The 21,275-nt window shown below is 42.3% G+C and overlaps 1 protein-coding gene across 1 annotated transcript; it reads right to left on the bottom strand.

Moving 5' to 3' along the window:
• Nucleotides 1–246: 246 nt before the first annotated feature.
• LOC143280355 (beta-1,3-galactosyl-O-glycosyl-glycoprotein beta-1,6-N-acetylglucosaminyltransferase 4-like) lies at nt 247–18,122 on the bottom strand. Its single transcript, XM_076584990.1, has 6 exons — nt 18,076–18,122; nt 5,605–5,654; nt 3,885–4,160; nt 3,122–3,456; nt 1,687–1,919; nt 247–560 (listed from the first exon to the last, which is right to left on the bottom strand). The coding sequence occupies exons 2-6, from the start codon at nt 5,620–5,622 to the stop codon at nt 247–249; spliced, it is 1,176 nt and encodes a 391-aa protein (XP_076441105.1). The 5' UTR covers nt 5,623–5,654; nt 18,076–18,122.
• Between the last annotated feature and the right edge of the window lie 3,153 nt (nt 18,123–21,275).

Genomic DNA, 21,275 nt, shown 5'->3' with positions numbered 1-21,275 from the left:
ATCATTATTATCATTTAGTAGTAGCTTGACCCCCCACCCCCCCACCCCCACCTCCATCCCCACGCCCACCATCAATCAATCAAATCACCCCAGCAGCCTGTTCATGACGAAGGACAGACGTTGATCGGGACTGAAGCACATCGAAGCGTCATGATGCTTTCGTTTCTCAACAGCAAGCCCCCGCCCGTCCCTCCTCCACACTCCCCCATCCCAACCCCCCTCCCACCCCCAACCCAACCAATCAAATCACCCCGGCAGCCTGTTCCTGACGAAGGTTTGACGCTGGTAAGGCAGCACGTCGAAGCCCATCCTTCCCAGAGCCTGCTCCCGAGTCCGGTTGTGCAGGTCCTCCGCCAGACAGCGCAGGGCCAGACGGCTGTAGTCGGCGTAGAACTTGTTGGCGAAGAGCTCCAGGCGGGTGCGCAGCCAGGGCAGGGCGCGTACGTTCAGGATGCACACGTGGCAGACGTACTTCCGGCCCGGGCAGTAGCCGGGCTTCCAGACCTTCAGGCGGGCTACTGTGAGGCTAATGGCTCGGGACCCCTTGCTGAGACGCTGACCTGTCCAGTGTACAGATTAATGATGATGAAAGTACAACAACTACTACTACTAATAATAATAATGAATTGTACGTATATGGCACAAACTAGATAGTACTGACGTATATAGCGCAAACTCTCCATAATTATGGGTTCCAAGCGCTTTATATGAGACAGTACACATACACAATATGCATACACTAGCGCAAAATAACATACCTTGGCAACAACACATACATATATACACGAGACAACTACCACAAACTGCTGATATGAACAATCACACACACACACAGATACACAGACACACAGACACAGACACAGACACACACACACACACACACACACACACACACACACACACACACACAAATATTGAAGATAAAGAAAACAACAATAACAACAACAAAAAAAAGATCAAGAAAACAACAAAAACAAAAAACAAACTAACCACCGAAAAAAGATCGGCTATTTTCTGTACAGACAGCTCTGATGATGCTGACGATAGTACTGGTGAAGGTGATGTTGGTGACGATGACGATGATGATAACAATACAATACAATACATCTTTGATTATACATATGGAAATCAATGATGCATCCACAAGCTCCTCACTCACCCCACAGAATATCTCAGCCCATAGTCGAGTCATCAACACCATCATCATCATCATCATCATCACCGTCATCATAAACATCAACATCATCACCTTCACCACCGTCATCATCATCGTCATCATCAACATAAACATCAGCATCACCTTAACCACCACCATCATCATCATCATTATCAACATCAACATCATTACCTTCACACCACCACCACCACCACCACCACCACCATCGTCATCATCATCATCATTATCAACGTCAACATCATTACTTTCACACCACCACCACCACCACCATCATCATCACCATCATCATCATTATCAACATCAACATCATTAGTTTCACACCACCACCACCATCATCGTCATCACCATCGTCATCATCATCATTATCAAAATCAACATCATTACCTTCACACCACCACCACCATCATCATCGTCGTCGTCGTCGTCATCACCATCATTATCAACATGAACATAATCACCACCACCACCACCACCATCGTCGTCGTCGCTGTTATCATCCTCCTCATCACCTGTCCCACCACCGGGTACCCGTAGATGAGGGTTATGGTTCAGGCTGTTGAAGAAGTGCTCATCGGGGTGCTTGGTGTTCTGGCACCAGCGGAGGAAGTCGCGGGCCGTGGGCGAGTGCAGCACGTAGTCCACGAAGCCTCTGCTGAGCACCACCTGCACGCCGCCCTTGTAGAGACTGATGTTGTGGGGGGCCGGCAGGAAGCTCTGCCACCGGTAGTGCACCGTCCTGTAGCTGTAAGATCACCACCACCACCACCACCACCATCACCACCAACCACCACAGCTCGGGGGTTGGTTAGCAGGGTCACGCACTGAAAGACAGGGGACCACTTATGGACCTTATGAATATAACTATTTATTCACGTCCGCTGGGAGCCACTCTTCAAACTTCACGCCACATCTACAAGCTAACTGAACGTGTGATGCTGAACAGACTTTAAACACTGCCCACGTGGTCTGACCCAGTTTCCTCAGTTTTGCTTTCAATTGCCCCAGCCCTCCCTCCCTCATACATGCGCGGGGACTGTCAGCTTTATAGATTGCATGACATAGAAGGACTTTCAGCTTTACAGAACACGTGGCATACATGGGGACTCTCAGCTTTACAGAACACGTGACATACATGGGGACTCAGCTTTACAGGACACGTGACACACATGGGGACTCTCAACTTTATAGAATACGTGACATACATGGGGACTCTCAACTTTATAGAACACGTGACATACATGGGGACTCTAATCTTTACAGAACACGTGACATACATGGGGACTCTCAACTTTATAGAACACGTGACATAGATGGGGACTCTAATCTTTACAGAACACGTGACATACATGGGGACTCTCAGCTTTACAGAACGTATAACACAGAATGGTTGTCAGCTTTATAGAACACGTGACAAAAGAGGGGCTGTCAGCTTTATAGAACATGTGACATGGAAGGGCTGTCACCGTTACAGAACGCATGACACAGAAAGGAGTTTTATAGAACACGTAACATACATCCTAATTGGGATAGTCAGCTACATAGAATGCATGTCATAGGAAAGGCTGTCAGCTTTATAGAACACGTGACATACAAGGGCTGTCAGCTCTATAGAACACATGACATACAAAGGGACTGTCAGCTTCATAGAACACATGACATACAAAGGGAATGTCAGCTTTATAGAACACGTGACATAGAAGGGCTGTCAGCTTTATGGAACAAATGACACAGAAGGGCTGTCAGCTTTAAAGAACAGATGACACAGAGAGGAATTATCAGCTTCATAGAACACGTGACACAGAAGGGCTGTCAGCTTTATAGAACAGATGACACAGAAGGACTGTCAGTTTTATAGAACAAGCGACACAGAAGGGCTGTCAGCTTTACAGAACTCAACGTTCTTCACTTCACACACAGGAGTCACGTTTGAAAAATAAAACTCACTCAGGAACGAACGCCTCCACGTCGTTGGCTCCCTTGTAGGCCTTGAGGATCCGCACCAGCTCGTAGTTAGTCCTGAGAGGGAACTCCTGCCCCGACAGGTTGATGACGTATTCCCACTGGCCCTTGGTCCACAGGTCCTGCAGGCAGACGATCTCGGGCTCCAGCACGCTGAATTTGCCCCAGTAGACCTTCACAGCACGCGAGGCCATGAAGACGTTGGGGAAACAGTTGGACACCGCTTCCATTGCCTGCCGGAAGTGGACAGAGGACTTCTGGTCCGCGTGCAGGCAGTACCAGTTCTGGGGTCTGTAGATGGCTCTCAACAGGTCCACCACCTGTTAAAAAAACAACAACAAAAAACGGGGGGGGAAAAAACCAAAAAAACTCACCCCTACTCAGCTGTCATTTTTAGTTGACTGACCACCACCTGTCCAGTCATCTCTCCCCCATCCCCTACCCCGACCCTCTTTCTCATACACATCTCTCCATTCACACATCCGTCCGTCATCAGCCTTCCACACCCAACACATCCTCAATTCTTTCCAACGTAAACCTACATTCCCAGTCTCTACATCTCCTCCTCTTGTGTGTCAAGGTTCAGCTAACCCCTCCCCTCCCCGCCCCCCTTCGCTCCCCGCACCCCCTCCCCCCACCGCCATCCCCAACCTGTGAGGCCTGTTTGTAGGCCAGGACAATGAAGGCAACAGGAAATATCACACACACACACACACACACACACACACACACACTCCGACCTACCTACCTGCGAGGCCTGTTTATAAGCCAGGACAGTGAAAGCGATGGGAAAGTTCTCCTCCATGCGTGTCAGAGGGTCCATCAGGAAGCCGTAGTGCTGCCGGAAGCCGCTGCAGTTGCCCGCCAGCTGCCCGATGTGGACGTCCGTGGGAATGGGCACCTGCTGTCGCTCCAGGGCGTTGGCCTTGTCCACCTCCTGGCTGTGCCCATGCAGCACTTTGCGACAGTCCACCTCCCGCACCCTCACGCTCAACCCCTGCTCCCTCAGGTACGCCCCCAGGAGCTGCAGCAGGGGGGGAGGGCAGCTCGCGTGATGATGTAATGTTACGTCATGTGATGTGATGATGTAATGTTACGTCATGTGATGTGATGATGTAATGATATGTCAGGGGGTGTGGTGACGCAATGTTGCGTCATGTCGTGTGATGGTGTAATGTTACGTCATATGGTGTGATGATGTAATGTTATGTCATGTGATGTGATGACGCAACGTTGCGTCATGTGGTGTGGTGATGCAATGTTACGTCATGTGATGTGATGATGCAATGTTACGTCATGTGATGATGCAATTTTATATGACACAATGTTATGCCATGTAATGATACATTGCTGGGGCCATGTGATGATACAACGTAACGTTAGGTGATTATACAATGTTATGTGATACAATGTTACGCCATGTGGTGATATAAATGTTACGCCCTGTGATGATACATTGCTATGTCATGAGATGAAAAAATGTTATGCCATGAGATGATACACTTGCATTGCCATGTGATGATGAATTGTTATACCATGTGATGATGCATTGTTAAGTCATGTGATGATAAAATGTCATGTCATGCGATGATATAATGATATGTGGTGTGATACATGCTGTAAAGCTATGAGATTGTTGACAGGCTGTCACGCAGTGAGTATTGACAGGCTGTCACGCAGTGAGTGTCGACAGGCCCTGAAGCGGAATATTGACATGTTGAAAATCTGAAAGTTGACAGGCTGCAAATAAGTGGGTGTTGACAGATTGTAAAGTGTTGACAGGGTGCAAATTGTTGACAGTGTGCAAATTGTTGACAGTCTGTAAAGGATTGAGTGTTCACGGGCTGTAAAGTGTTCACAGGCTATAAAGCAATTAGAATTGACAGGCTGTAAAGGAATGAGTTTTGACAGGCTGTAAAGTGTTGACAGGATATAGAGCAGTGGGTGTTTACAGCGTTGAGAGGATATAGAGCAGTAGGTGTTGACAGGATGTAAAGTGTTGAGAGGATATAGAGCAGTGGGTGTTCACAGTGTTGAGAGGATATAAAGCAGTGGGTGCTGACAGGATGTAAAGTGTTGACAGGCTAAAAAGTGTTGAGAGGATATAAAGCAGTGGGTGTTGACAGGATGTAAAGTGTTGAGAGGATATAAAGCAGTGGGTGTTGACAGGATGTAAAGTGTTGACAGGATATAAAGAAGTGGGTGTTGACAGGATATAAAGTGTTGACAGGATATAAAGCAGTGGGTGTTGACAGGATATAAAGTGTTGAGAGGATATAGAGCAGTGGGTGTTGACAGGATATACAGTGTTGACAAGCTATAGAGCAGTGCGGGGGAAGAAGGCGGTGTGTGTGTGTGTGTGTGTGTGTGTGTGTGTGTGTGTGTGTGTGTGTGAAAGGTTTGAATACAAGAGGAAATATTAATGTCACTATGACTTGAACATGGTGTCTGAATCCCCGTTGGTTTACCTCGCTTCTTCGTGACATCACCGCTCGCGCATCTTCACGGAGATTATAGTCTGAAACACACACACACACACACACACACACACACACACACACACACACACACCAATACACACGCACACACACACACACACACCAATGCGCACACATACACACGCGCGCAAACACACACACACACACACACACACACACACACAGTGGTATGTTTCTTTGTTACCTATTTTATTGTAAAATTCTTCATTAACATTCACATCGACCAGTGCTATGGCTCCTCTTCACCTAATTCACTGCACAATTCTTCATTACCATCAAGTCAAACAGTGCTACGGCAGTTCTTACTGTGTCGCATATTTCCTCTTCACCTAATCTACTGTGATATTCGTCATGAACATTCAATCAATCAGTCCATTGACATTGTTTACCAAGTCATATGGCTCCTTTTCACCTATTTTGCTGTAAAACTGTTCATTAACATTCAAATCATCCAGTGCTATGGGCATTGTTACCATGAATTGTCGCGTGTTTCCTCTTAACCTATATCAACTGTACAAATTTTGACCACATTGATCAATTGTACAACATCACTGTCCCAACTTTGATAAAGAAGCTCTCGTCTGGAACTACTACGATGAGATAATCAAATGTAAAAATGATCAGAGATGTCCCTCTTACGATCATACTGTGGCTCTGTATGTCCACTGCATGCGATCTGTGTTTTAATTCATGACAGTTCGATTCATGACAGACTGTTTCGTGGGTCCATGCCTAAAAATGTTTCAATGTACTGCATACGCGTAGGCATGACTAAGTATTTACCTGCGGAGTGTGCCTTGTATGTTATAACATGGATACCACAGCTACACTATCAAAATTACCAATGGGGAGCTCGGTCATGTTTGTTATTAGCCTTGACCAGAGTCCATACGTCGATTACACTGGGTAATCGAACGTGTGTGCTTGATCTGGACTTTGATTAGACCTTTCTTAATCGTTTTTACTTGTTCTATTATTTTCAGAATGAGTTCTGTACTTGTCTTTTCTGTTAGTGTGGTGTTGGATATTTCTGGAGAGAGAGGTGATGTTCTGTTAATTCCCGAGTACAATCAAAGGACAAATGGCGCTCCAATCACGATTTTGCTTTTTCTCAACCTTGTCAGTTCAATAACCTAAATGGGTGTTGATATATCTGTTTACAGAATTGTGATTGGACTGTTCAAAGGCACAGCCAGTCTGCTGCACAAAAAATTGTTCTTCTTAAACAAGGCAGCAACCATCCCATTTTATCTTTTAATTTATGCTACTAGAAATGAACACTTGATTTTATCTGTTATGTTATTTTTCTTTGCCATGCATTTCAATGTTGACATGTTTATACAAAATACATTACAGACCCAATGACCCACATGGTGGGGTTGCCATATATGTAAAAGATTACTTGTATCTTAAACCTCGTCCTGACCTGTATGTTGATACTCTTGAAGCAGTATGGATTGAAACCAAGATTGACCAAGAGAGCTTACTTGTTGGGTCATTCTATCATCCCCCTAATGCAAATGTTGATTACTGGAACTTGATAAATGATAGTATTAGGAAAGCTGACAGAACAATGACAAAATTTATTATTCTAGGAGACTTCAATGTAGACGTACAAACTAACCCAACTAAGCATCTAACAGATATCTTAAATCGCTATCAACTTAAACAAATGTACTAATTCCCCTACCAGAATCACAGACACTTCTAGGACATGCATAGATCTAATTGTTACTCAAAGTCCGGACATGATTAAATCCACTGAAGTCTTGCCTACATTTTGTAGCGACCATAGTGTTCCATGTGTAATTTTAAAACCTCTTGTACATAAGCACAGTACTTTCCAGAGAACAATATTTGGTTATGATACGCTAGACCGTAACAAATTCTGTGAATTATTAAGGAACGAAAACTGGAACGAAATATTTATGAATAACACAGTAGATGGTGCTTGTGAATTTTTTACCGACAGATTTTTGTTAGCAGCAAAACAGTGCATGCCATGTAAAGTTGTAACAGTACGCCCCAGTTGGTTCAATAACGAATTAAAAAGACTTATTAAGAGAAGAAATAAACTCCACAGAAAGGCCAAGAGAACGAACCAACAGGGTGACTGGGAAAGTTTCCGGAATGTGAGAAATGAAGTAGTGGATAAGGTACGGAAAAGGAAGTTAGAGTATTACGATGAGCTAAGTGACAAAGTGTTAGATGTTGATCAGTTTAGACAAAGAGATTGGTGGAAAATAGTAAGGCAATTTATGAAAAAAAGGTATAGATTCTGATAATATACCCCCACTTACCGTGGACAGAAAAACATACGACTCCAGTCTAGATAAAGCAAACATATTTAATGATTTTTTTTAATTTTTTTTATAGACCAGTGTAAACTAGTAGATACAGGCGATTCTCTTCCATACGTAGTATACAACGAATCGACACAGATAGAAGAAATAACACTGACAGCTCTTGAAGTGAAAACCATTATTGATGATCTTGATACAAAAAAGGCATCTGGCCCTGACCTAATTCATAACAAATTATGAGTCACTTCAGCTGATGTCATATCTGCTCCACTCAGCACATTCTTTAACCGATGCTTGGACGAAGGCAAATTTCCACAACTTTGGAAAACAGCTAATGTTACACCAGTTCATAAAAAAGGAACCAAAGATGAATGTACTAATTATCGGCCGATCTCCCTTTTAAGTTGTGTAGGAAAAGTCTTTGAAAGATGTGTGTACAAATATGTTTACAACTTTCTTACATCCAACAATAATAATAAACAATAATAATGGTATTTATATAGCGCTGAATCTTGTGCAGAGACAAATCAAAGCGCTTTCGCACCAGTCATTCACACGCATGCATAACTCTAAAACTGTAGAAACTAAAGACAAGGAAGGGCAGGCAAGGGAGGCTATTTTGGGAAGAGGTGGGTTTTAAGGCCCGCCTTGAAAGAGCTGAGTGTGGAGACTTGACGAAGCGAAAGAGGAAGTTAATTCCAATCGCAAGGTCCGGAGACAGAGAAAGAACGGCGGCCAACAGTCGAGTGTTTGAATCTGGGTATGCGTAAACAGAGTGGATCCGAAGCCGATCGTAGTGAGCGAGATGGAGTGTAGAGGTGAAGGCAGCCGCAGAGATAGGAAGGGGCAGTTTTGTGAATGCATCTATAACATAGAGTGCTGATCTTGTACTTTTTTCGGTGTGAGACAGGGAGCCAGTGGAAATGTTGCAAAAGAGGAGTGATGTGCTCAGATCTTTTCTTTCGGAGGACGAGTCGGGCAGCAGAGTTTTGTATGCGCTGAAGGCACTGAATGGATGAAGCAGGCAAACCAGACAATAGAGAGTTACAGTCGTCAAGGCGAGAGAGAATGAGAGAAATGACAAGTATAGATGTTGCGTCAGTGGAAAGATATTTCCGGACGGCACTGATGCGCCGCAGTTGACAGTAGCAGGACTGACATGTCTGACTGATATTTTTTTGCATGGACAGTGTATTGTCAAGGACAACACCGAGGTTCCTGACTGACGTGGAAAGAGGGATGGATGTACTGCCAAGTTCGATTGTGTCAATTGTGATGGAAGACAGTTTTTGTTTAGTTCCTATGATCATTGCTTCAGTTTTGTCCGCGTTCAATTGTAACTTATTTCGAGTCATCCAGTTTTGAATATCCAGGAAGCAGTTGGATGTTTCTTGCAATAGCGACAACAATTTTTCAGGGGTATCACTCTTCTGGAGTTGAGTGTCATCAGCATAAGAATGATGACTGATATTATGGCGGTTGATAATTTCAGCGAGAGGAGCAGTGTACAGTGTGAAGAGCACTGAGCCTAAAACAGATCCCTGTGGGACTCCATGTTCGATTTTAACGGGTTCAGATTGGAAATGATCAACAATGACAGGCTGGAATCAATCAGTGAGATAAGATTTGAACCAGTTTAGAACAGTGCCGTTGATACCAAATGTAAAATGAAGACGAAAAAGAAGATTGAATGGTCTATCGTGTCAAAGGCGGCTGACAAGTCGAAAAGAGTAAGAAGGGAAATTTTTCCTGAGTCGGACGCTATCAGCAGATTGTCCAGAATGTGGAGGAGAGTGGTTTCGGTGCTGTGGTCAGTGCGATAGGCAGACTGATATGGGTGGATGAGATTGTTGAAACAAAGGTGGTTGTTGAGCTGCTTGAGGACAGCTTTTTCAAGGAGTTTGGACATGAATGGAAGATTAGAAACTAGTCGATAGTTTTTCAAAATGTTTGCGTCAAGGTTGGGTTTCTTCAGGAGAGGCCGGACGATTGCAGTTTTGAAAGTGGATGGAAGCGTTCCAGTGCGAAGGGATGACAACCTGATTTCGGAAGCACAATCAGGGTTTATTCATGGTGACTCGACAATCAACCAACTTCTTATCATCTATGACAACTTAGTAAATAACTACAATAAAAGTATTCCTGTTCAGTCAATATTTTTTGATATATCTAAAGCTTTCAATCGTGTGTGGCACAGGGGCCTTTTACTTAAGCTGGTAGCTGCTGGTATCAGAGGCAAACTCTTGGTTTGGTTTCGAGATTATCTCTCAGACTGGTACCAGTCAGTTCTAATCAAAGGTGCACAGTCAGTTAAGTTAAAACTTCATCAGGGTGTACCACAAGGATCTGTTCTTGGTCCACTGTTATTTCTAGTCTATATAAATGACATAGTCTGTAGTATTAGTTCTGATATCAAAATATTTGCTGACGACACGAGCATGTCTCTTGCAATGAGAAGCCCTGTCACGAGAAAAGAAACCCTTCAAACTGACTTAAATAGAATAGACGTTTGGGCAAATACATGGAAAGCTAAATTAATGAATCTAAAACAGAACTACTAAATGTATTCCGGGGAAACGTAGATTGCTACGACCTAACTTTTGGAAGTGTCAACTTACCACAACACAATCAACACAAGCACCTAGGGGTAATTCTGCAAAACAATTGTAAGTGGGGTGACCACATAGATAGTATCGTTAGTAAGGCTGGGTTACTGATCAACTGTCTTCGTTCATTTAAGTACAAGCTGACCAGGGGGGCTCTGGAAACGATGTATAGATCCTTCATCATCCCAATCTTTGACTGTGCTGATATAATCTGGGGCAACTGCGCACAGTACCAATGTAAAATGTTGGAAGACTTACACTTAGACGCTCTGCGTCTAATATCACTTAAAGTGGAAGACGTTAAACTGAAGACTATTATTACTACTACTACTACGCTCTGCGTATTATTACTGGTACCGTACGTGGTACTAGCCACGATAAATTGCTTGCAGAATCAGGAATCTGTTCAGTAAAAGAAAGGCGTCGTAGACATAAGACAATAATATACTTTAAAATTATCAACAATATTTGTCCTCAGTATCGGCCGATCTCCCTTTTAAGTTGTGTAGGCCTTACCCATTTATTGCCCCCTATCGTGTCAACAGTAAACCCACACCACAGGCGAAGACCATTTGAACGAATCGTCCCTCCACAACACACTGACATTTTCAACAGATCTTTTTTCCCTTCAGCCACGGCTATTTGGAACACCCTTCCTCTTTCTGTTCAACAGACCAAGACTCTCAGTCAACCGAAAACTACCTTTCCTCTACAGACACTACAGTCCCGCCATATTATCATCTGGGTAAAAGAAAAGAACAAATTATTCACTGTCGTCTGAGACTTGGTATGAGCGAATTAAACTCTGACCTGTATAATAGACATATAAGGAATGATCCATCCTGTGCTTGCAATTTTCCGTAAGAGACAGCTGAGCATTTTCTATTGTACTGCCCGAACCACAACATACATAGAACAAACACTGTTCATAATCTCCCACAAGAACTTATCACTGTACATAACTTACTATTTGGTAACACCTCCTTTAGTCTTGAGATAAATGTCAGCATCTTTGAAACTGTTCGTAAGTTTATCACTCAAAGCGAAACGATTCGATCCCTAATTCAGACAATTCCCATAAATGTTTGCATGCATTTACTTCAAAGGTTTTTAACGATGAGTAATATCCTGTCTGTATGCATACATGTAAGTGCTTGTGCCTGAAAGAGTGCTGCCTTTTCACTTGCCAGCTCATTATATGAAAACATAATGGCATGCTTGGCTGCTTTTCTTTTTCCCCCGCGGGACGGTCGGCCATTGCCACTTTGTTGTCGGCCAAGTTCAGTCTTGCTGTGCCCCAGCGTTGATACTTCTCGTTCTCTCTCTATTGACTTCTTTCTCCACCACACATTCATTATTCATTTTCTTCACTTTATTTATCTCAGTTTTGTTCAAAATTCATGTATGTTCACGTCTTATCTTCTAGTTATGATGACATCCGTCACATATTCAGTATACATACAAACCAGTGCACTCAGATCATATCGCTTCCTAGGCGGACGCATTACCACTAGGCCGACGCTCCACTTGCACCTTTTCGTGTGTTATTTTAAATTGTAGATTCTTATTGTATTGTGACGTGTGTGACCGGTGCAAAGAATTGGAAGTGAATTTTCAGTTATTGCGATATCCTTTTTGTTTATTGTGATACCGGGAATAGTTTAAAGTATTGTGATAGGGTTTTTAAGTATTGTGATATGACACCAGTGCATTATGTTGGCTTTTCATGGGATATGTATGATGAGTGTGATGATTGTGTGTGTATGTCTGTGTGTGCATTAATTTGTGCTTGAGTGTTTGGTTGCCTGACTGTAAATGCCTATGTATTTTTCTCTTTTTTTTTGGTTTTAATGGGTTTTTTTCGTTGTTTTGTTTTTTGTTTTGTGTTTTTGTTGTTGTTGTTTTTTGTGTGTTTTTTTTCGTTTCCATGTTTAATACACATGTATCAGGACAGGACTTTTTATAAGATTTTCTTGTTGTCCTATTCATCGATATCTGTTGTATAGTGACATGTTCCAAAAAAAGACTTTTTAAACAAAAAATGATAAGTGTTTAGACATTACACATTTTAACAGGCATTAAAAACTTAAATTATAAAGACTATGGGGGAATTATATCATTATCAGTCGCACTGTACTCTGTATTTGCAGCCTTCCCATTGAAAACAGTCAGATCTGGGTACAGAGAGAGAGGGAGACAGACAGACTGTCAGAAAGGCAGATTTAATGAGGAGAGGATAGTTTGGAGGGGACAGACGAGGTTTAACTCTCTCCATACAAACGGCGAAAGAGACGACGTTGACAGGGTTTCACCCCAATTACCATCATCAAAATATTGCAAGCGGAAGGCTCTTATACTGAAGAGGTGAATGTTGACAAAGAATACCACAATTCTGACGACGGAAGCTAAAGGTTGGGTCATTCAGACACCCACTAGACATCCGAGGGGTCTGTGTAGAGGAGAAGAAAGGACTGGCCGTACTGAGTGAGTTAAAGAGGTGAGAAGAGAAGAACCCTATGGAATTAGAGATGGGTAGTCAAGAAAAGAAACAGGCGACATTAGATAAGATATGCCCCTTTGCCCTGAACATTGATATGGACGTACATACAAAATATCAACAACGACACGGGCTTAATGACCAGTCATACAAACATTTATTCATTCACCCATAACATCAAATTTTAATATTACTCTACTCCGACGCACCTTGCACTCTCTCAATCATACATCTACTCTGAACACACATTCATACACATTCGCTCAACTAAGTCCTTCGACCCTTATATAGGTCACTAAATTAATTCATAGTCTTCCGTCAAGTTCCTCCTCGAACTGTCCAGAGAAATACAAAATTAATATATTTTTTTTACCAGGATAGTGTCCACAATATAATCGTGATGTCAAGTTCCTCCAAGAACTGTCCAGGGAAATACAAATAATAACACTTTTCTTTTACCAGGTTAGCGTCCGCAGTAAAACCGCGATGATTATTCTCCACTCCCTTTGGAGTCCAACTGTTCAACCAGCAGATCTGAACGCCGAGGATAAACACTGATGCTATCCCATGCTGATGACGAACCACTGATGCTAACCCAATGTTAAATGATGTTAAGTGATATCCTCCCAGTGCTGATGACGATCAAAGAAGCTACCCCAATTTGACAAAGAACACGAAGCTAACCCAGTTACCCATCCCGATGTAAATTAAACGTCTCTCTGTCGCCCACCCCAAAAGCTGATCCACAGTTCCGCCTTGATGTAATAAAATAAAGCCTGTCCGAAGCTCACCCCATAGCTGACCCACAGTCTGGCCGTTTACTTTACAGGCGTAGATTCCTAAAGATCGCAGAGGGTCGTAGTCCTTTAGAAGCGGGGGAGCAGGGGTGTAAGGGAAATGGTAAGTGGAAATGGGGTACAAGATGGGGCACAGAAAGTGTACCCTGGAATCTCCTGAATGCACAGCCCACGGCCCGGAGAATCCCGCCACCTGAACACACGTAACTGACAGGACAGACGAATTTGTTCCCACTTAGAATCCAAAATCCTTCCTCAAGGATTTGCACTAGGATTATTAGGCTAATAAACACTCCTAACTTGTTACTCCCCCGTTTCGGGAGTCTAAAGCTAGAATATACACAGAATACGTCAAAACTGAACCCTACTAGAACTAATCTAGTACGACTGAAGGCTCCAACAACCACACAGACTGTTTTCCAATGACAGTTGCAGAACAACTCTAACTTCTGACACTAGGCTAAAGATTTTTACGTTTATATCTAAAGTGACTTCTAACCGGGACTCTTCCTAAACAATAGATCTCTATAGATCTATATAGTGATACAATACTATACACATAAAGGTAGCTCACCGATCCAATATAACATGTTGAATTGGGCGGGCGGGTCTACACTATTTCTAGGGCTTTTAACATTTGTTCTAAAACAACTAAACTATGCAACAGCGTGACGATTATGTTCCAACAATAGTACACATTTAGTTTGATGGCTGTGACAGAGAGACAAAGACAAAGACAAAATCTTTATTAACGAGGGTAATAGATAAGCAAGTAACATGCTTTTTTACATCCAGCCCTCGCCCTAAAGAGGGAATAAAGCTAAAAAAGCGAAAATGAGCACAAAATCAAAACACAATCAAATACACCATTATTTCACCAGTCAAAGCCATTCCACAAAAGGAAGAAGAAGAGAAGAGAAGAAGAAAAAAATCATGAAATACACACACACACACACACACACACACACACACAAACGTACACAAATGCACCCACTCAAGAGAGAGTGAGAGGGAACTCACAAATTGTCGAAAGCAATATTGGATTTCAGGTGACGTCAATTTTTGTGAATAGGTACATTTTAGATTTTGCTTAAAGTTGTTGTGGTTAGTAATATTTTTTACACGTGATGGTAAATTATTCCAATACGTTCCCCCGCTGTATGTTAGGCTGGACTTAAAAAGATCAAGATTTGGACGAGGTATATGCAACTTATGTACATGTCTTATGTTATTTACTGGGAAGTTATTTATAATTGAGGGAGGTGCATAGCCGCTTACTATTTTGTGCATAAAAACAGCCTTATTATATTCTAGTTTTAGCTCCAGTGGGAGGATATCAAGTGACCTATAATCATTAGGAGTTAATGAACTTGACTTTAATAAAACTAATTTCAAAGCACGTTTGTATAATCTAACAAGAGGTTTTAGAGTATTAGCGCTAGTAGAATCCCACAAAGTAGAAGCATAATCTATTATCGACTGTATGTGAGCATTAAAGAATTGTTTACGGGCATGTGTATTTAGAAAGTGTTTTATTTTTGATAACTGGAATACTTTTTGAGACATCCTTTTACATAAATAAGTAATATGTTCAGACCACGATAAATCATTATCGATAACAATACCTAAAACTTTGTGTGATTTGACTTCTTCAATTTTAACATTGGAAATGAAAATATTGAAAAAAATTGTTGGCATTATCTGGCGTTTCTGTCGAGTTGTTACAGACATGCATTTAGTTTTTTGAGCATTGAGAGACATATGGTTATGTTCTGTCCATTTAACTAATCTGTTCACACTGTCTTGTAAATTGGATGTCAGAACTTTAATGCATGTGTAGTCGGAGTGTATGGAGTTGTCATCGGCAAACAATTCACAATTAGATTTGATATAAAGAGGCAAATCATTAATGTACAAGGAGAAAAGAAGGGGGCCAAGAATTGATCCTTGTGGTACACCATACCATATTTCTTGAAAAGTTGATTTGGAAGATTTAATGCAGACCAGTTGTTGTCGATCTGATAAGAAGGAAGAAAGAAATTTTAAAGTATTCTTAGCTAAGCCATAACAAGCAAGTTTCTTAAGGAGAAGAGAGTGATTTATTACGTCAAAGGCTTTAGCAAAATCAATGAAGACAACACCTGTAAATTTACTATTATTTATATTTAAGAGCCATCTATCTATCATTTGTGTCAGAGCAGTATGACAAGAATGGTTTTCTCTAAAACCTGACTGTACTGGGTGAATCAATTGATATTTGTTTAAGTGACACAGTATATGTTTTTGGATATGCTTTTCAAGTGGTTTTGAAAGAACCGATAGTATAGATATAGGCCTGTAGTTAGAAGGATCAGAAGGATCGCCTGATTTGAAGAGTGGAAAAACTTTAGCCTGTTTTAAACATACAGGAAAATAGTTTTTATCAATGCAGAGATTATAAATGTAGGTAAGAGACTCTGTTATTACTGGTGCCGAAATCTTCATGATTTTGCTATCCAGTTCATGTATATCTTTGGTATTTGACTGTTTCATGGACATTAGAGAGGCAAAAACTTCTGGAACTGATATATAAGGGATAAAAACTTTTGAATTGATATTTTTGGATTGACAGTAATCAGTTACCAGTTCTAAATCATTATATTTCCATATATCATTAGTCATTAGAGAGAGAGAGAGAGAGAGAGAGAGAGAGAGAGAGAGTCAGAGAGAGAGAAAGAGAACTGAACTGAATTGAACTGAAGTGATTTGAACTGGTTTGAATAAATTTTATTTTATGAGGGGTAAGCGAGACAACTTTGTAATCCAGCCCTCAAAAGGGAAACAGCAAAATGATAAAAACAAAAGGAGAAATAATTCTAAATACAACTATTAATACAGCATGCGTATTATAAGTCATTGTTACAGGCATAGTATTTTGACATTTACAACGCTACATAGCTAGAGGAAAATGAGACAGGGAGGAGGGGACGGAGGGAGAAATAATAATAATAATAATGGATACTTATATAGCACACTATCCAGAAATCTGCTCTAGGTGCTTTACAAAAACGCTTTCATTAACATAAAACATTATATCTATGTTACATACACACACCAAATGTGACTACACACACACACACACACACACACACACACACACACACACACACACACACACACACTGCATACATACATTTTAACATACATGTGTATCTAACAGCCACCCTAACACATACGCACACATAGGCAGGCACAAATTTACATAAACACACGCACACACAATACACATTCATATAGATGCATGTAGTTATGTACACATACATATGTTTTCACACATAGTCAAGCACAGCTAACGAAAAGGAAGTGGACCTGCCACAATTGAACTTATTGCTGAGGGAAAAGGTGAGTTTTGAGACGAGATTTAAAAGACGCGAGGGAATCAGAATGACGGAGGTTATCAGGGAGCTTGTTCCACGTCTTTGCCGATTGAAAAGAAAACGATCTGTGTCCATAGGTATTACTTCTGACGTGAGGTATCCTGAGAAGTCGAGTATCAGAGGAAGAACGGAGCTGGCGAGACGGGGTATAGATATGGATGAGTTCAGAAAGATACTTGGGGCCAGATCCGTTGACTGCAGAAAAGGTCAGAGTGGATAGGTTATAGTCTATTCGATCAGAGACAGGCAACCAGTGGAGAGACTGAAGGAGAGGAGAAATATGGTCAAATTTAGAAGCTCTGCAAATGAGTCTGGCAGCGTTATTCTGAATTCGTTGGAGTCTGTCTAACAGATATTTGGGAAGGCCGGCCAAAAGAGAGTTGCAGTAATCCAATCTTGAGAGAACCAGAGAGCATACAAATGTCTTGGTAGAATAGAATGAAAGAGACTGAGAGAGAGAGAGAGGACAGAGAGAGAGAGAGAGAGAGAGAGAGAGAGAGAGAGAGAGAGAGAGAGAGAGAGAGAGAGAGGATAAGACAAGACAAAATTCTTTATTTTCGAGGATAAAAGATAAGCACTGGCGCGCTTTTTTCCTTTTTTTTTTCCATCCAGTCCCCGCCCTGAAACAGGATCTACACTACACAATACTGCATTATATATGTCATCGCATGCACTACACAATGCAACTTAAGTCATAGCATGCGTACACAATACTACAGAGAGAGAGAGAGACAGACAGACAGACAGACAGAGAAAGACAGAGACAGACAGAGACAGAGAGAGAGAGAATAGGCAGAGTGAGAGACAGACAGACAGACTCACCCCGGACAGAACGAACCACAGTGCCCAGGTCACACAGCACAGTGACGTACACCCCTTCAGAGAGAATCTGAACCACCACCACCACCACCACCACCATCAGCACTACCATCATCTTCCTCCTCCTTCCTGCGGACATCCTGCAGTCCGCCATGACGTTTCTGACTGACAGGGTCTTTGATATGAACCCTGCCTCACACAATCGGAGCAGCACCATCACCACCACTACCACCACCACCACTCAAACCCCCACTGCCACTGGCTTCAAGGGAACACCCTGTTGTCTGCCCAGCCGGTGTGACATATCATAATAACCCCTTTCCTCCCCACCACTCCCAAATTAACCCCCATGGAGTCATTCTACCGGGAGGCCTGACTTCACTCCAAGCCAGTGGGGACTCCAAAACTCACGCTGAAACAGCTCCTACACCCTTGATGTTGTATCGGTTCTGTCAGTTTGATTAGAAACCATAAGTGGATATTGGGGGGGGGGGGGGGGTAAAACAAAACAAAACTAAACGATAATCCAGTGGAAAGGAAACGGAGTTTGTTTGGGCAAAGTGGATATTGGGGAGAGGGGAGAAGGGAGGGGGTGCGACTAAAAGAATAAAAACAAATCAAAACAGAAAGATAAATACAATGGAATTGGACATAGAGTGAGTGTGTGGAATGGGGCTGGAGGAACAGGACAACAAAGGCCTGTCCTATAATACTAACCCCCCCCCCCCCCCGACCCTCCTCCCCCCCCCCCCCCCCCCCCGGGCGGGGGTGGTGGTGGCGGCGATGGGGTAGGGTGGGAGTTTGGGGGGGCCCAATCCACTACAGTGGGCAGTGAAAAAGGCGTTTGTGTGTGTGTGTGTGGGAGGGGGGGGGGGTCCTATCCTAGTACTACACCGGCACGGTGCAGCACGATACGTGTCGAGACAAACACGTTTTATGTCACCCACCCAAACACCCACATCCACCCCATCCCTCACCTCCTCACCCCCGGTGCAAATTGAAGGCTGCTTGCTGGCGTCGACTGAACTGTGCCGTCAATACAACTGCGCCTTTACCTGTTCTCGGGATGAAGGCCACGGAATTTAGATTAAAATTTGCGTTAGGTCAAAATGTATGCAACAAAACCGTTCTTTTTACAATAAAATAGAATAAATCATACTGATTACACTGATATAAAGTTGACCACTATAGGGGGGGGGGGGGGGGGGGCGGGGGGCGGTAACATAAGTAGATTTTGATTTTTAATGTCCAGAATCGAATGTTTTTATTAATTCTTCCTGTGTGAGAGCGCCTTTCAAAGAGTCGCAAGCGCGAAAAAGGGGTCGCCAGAGGAAAGCGTTCAGCGCGGTACAGTAGATGTGACTGAGTGCTGCCGCGCTGATGCTGATCTGTGAGCAGGTCACTGCGGCAGACAACTGATTCTGAACAGAAAGCTTGGAACAGAGCTCTTTGGGGTCAAAAGGAAACAAACATTTTCAATTTCATGTATTTTATACTAAATTGGGAGAAGACGCAAATCCGCTTTTTTGAATGTTTTCAAGTTTCCTACCATTCATGACATATCATGAAGAATGAAATCGATATTGTACTGACTGCAAAGGTGAATTTACAAAGGCAGCACGGGATCATTTAGTTCGTAAGTACAATTTTGTTGATATTTTATGCAATGCACAATTTGGATATACTCCATGCTCTACTTATTAACGTCCAGATGTCCTACTGTCCGTGTTGTGTGTCATGATGTCTAACTGTCCGTGTTGTGTGTCCAGATGTCCCACTGTCCATGCTGTGTGTCATGATGTCCCATTGTCCGTGTTGTGTGTCATTATGTCCCACTGTCCGTATTGCGTGTACAGATGTCCCACTGTCCGTGTTGTGTGTCATGATGTCCCACTGTCCGTATTGCGTGTACAGATGTCCCACTGTCCGTGTTGTGTGTCATGATGTCCCACTGTCCGTATTGCGTGTACAGATGTCCCACTGTCCGTGTTGTGTTTCATGATGTCCCACTCTGTGTTGTGTGTCATGATGTCCACTGTCCATGTTGTATGTCCAGATGTCCCACTGTCCGTGTTGTATGTCTCGATGTCCACGGAGAGAGATTATTCTCAAAGCGAACTAGACGGATCTCTCTCTCTCTCTCATTTAGTTCGTAAGAACAATTATGTTGACATTTTACGCAATGCACAACTTGGAAATACTTCATGCTCTGTTTATTAACGTGTTGTATATGAATATCTAAATACATGTTAACTAGGTTTGTTTCAATGAATATTGTCGGAGCACTGTTCAGACAATTAATTCAGAAAGCACGGAAGGCAGATGATGGCAAAATCGACCAACAGCATGTCTTGATGTAAAAAGAACGGTATGAATTTTTTTTTCTTTGGAAATGAAGCGGTATTTGCAAATGTGACTCACGAACCCTGGCGCAGTAGACACGTCAGTTTACTGTGGGAAAGAAAATGCATCTGGCTGGAGTATGAAGGTGGCAAAATGAAGTGCATCAGATAGTCTTGAAGAGCAAAGGCTGCCTGGAGGATGAAAATGGGCCAGTCTTCAGAACTTTATTGGAAATGGGGGTCTCTCAGTCTGATTCAGTATAAACATGTGTTTACAATGATTATTCAAATGTTTCACTTGTTATCAGGATTGCAATTCATTAGAGAAATGTCTGCAACAATTTTGTGAGAATATGGTTTGTTCTTGTGTCTTAGATGTGTTGAACATTATTAAAAACATCCAAAATTTCGGCGCCATTTTGTGACATGGCAATGTGTCTGAACATGAAGTGGTCAGAAACAAATAAGTACAAACCTGATTAAAATCCAGTACATACAGGCCTGATCTATATTAATTTGTTGTGATAATAAAACATTGATCATCAATAAAAATGGTACATCAAGTTTGAAATATTACGCAAAAAACCCGCATGACAGACGTAAACAACTCGTTCCTCTTGACGTTTTTGTTTTTTTGTTTTTTTGTTTTTTGTTGTTTTTTCCCCCCCATTCAAAGACAAGCACATTCATGAATACACTACACGTTCTTTACTTGCAACTGGTGGTCAACACATCTATCTTCTGCAGCACATACACTCATTTTCTGGAGAAAAAAAAAGTCTATTCAACTATTTAAATGCAATCGACGTCGCATATTAGTTTTCAGTTCCGCTTTTCTGTGTTTCTTCTGTGCATGTAGAC

This window comes from Babylonia areolata, chromosome 3 (genome assembly GCF_041734735.1).
Source record: "Babylonia areolata isolate BAREFJ2019XMU chromosome 3, ASM4173473v1, whole genome shotgun sequence".
NCBI classification, from domain to species: Eukaryota; Metazoa; Mollusca; class Gastropoda; order Neogastropoda; family Buccinidae; genus Babylonia; species Babylonia areolata.
The sequence above is the reverse complement of the archived record's forward strand: the minus strand, read 5'-3'. Positions and strand labels throughout refer to the sequence as shown.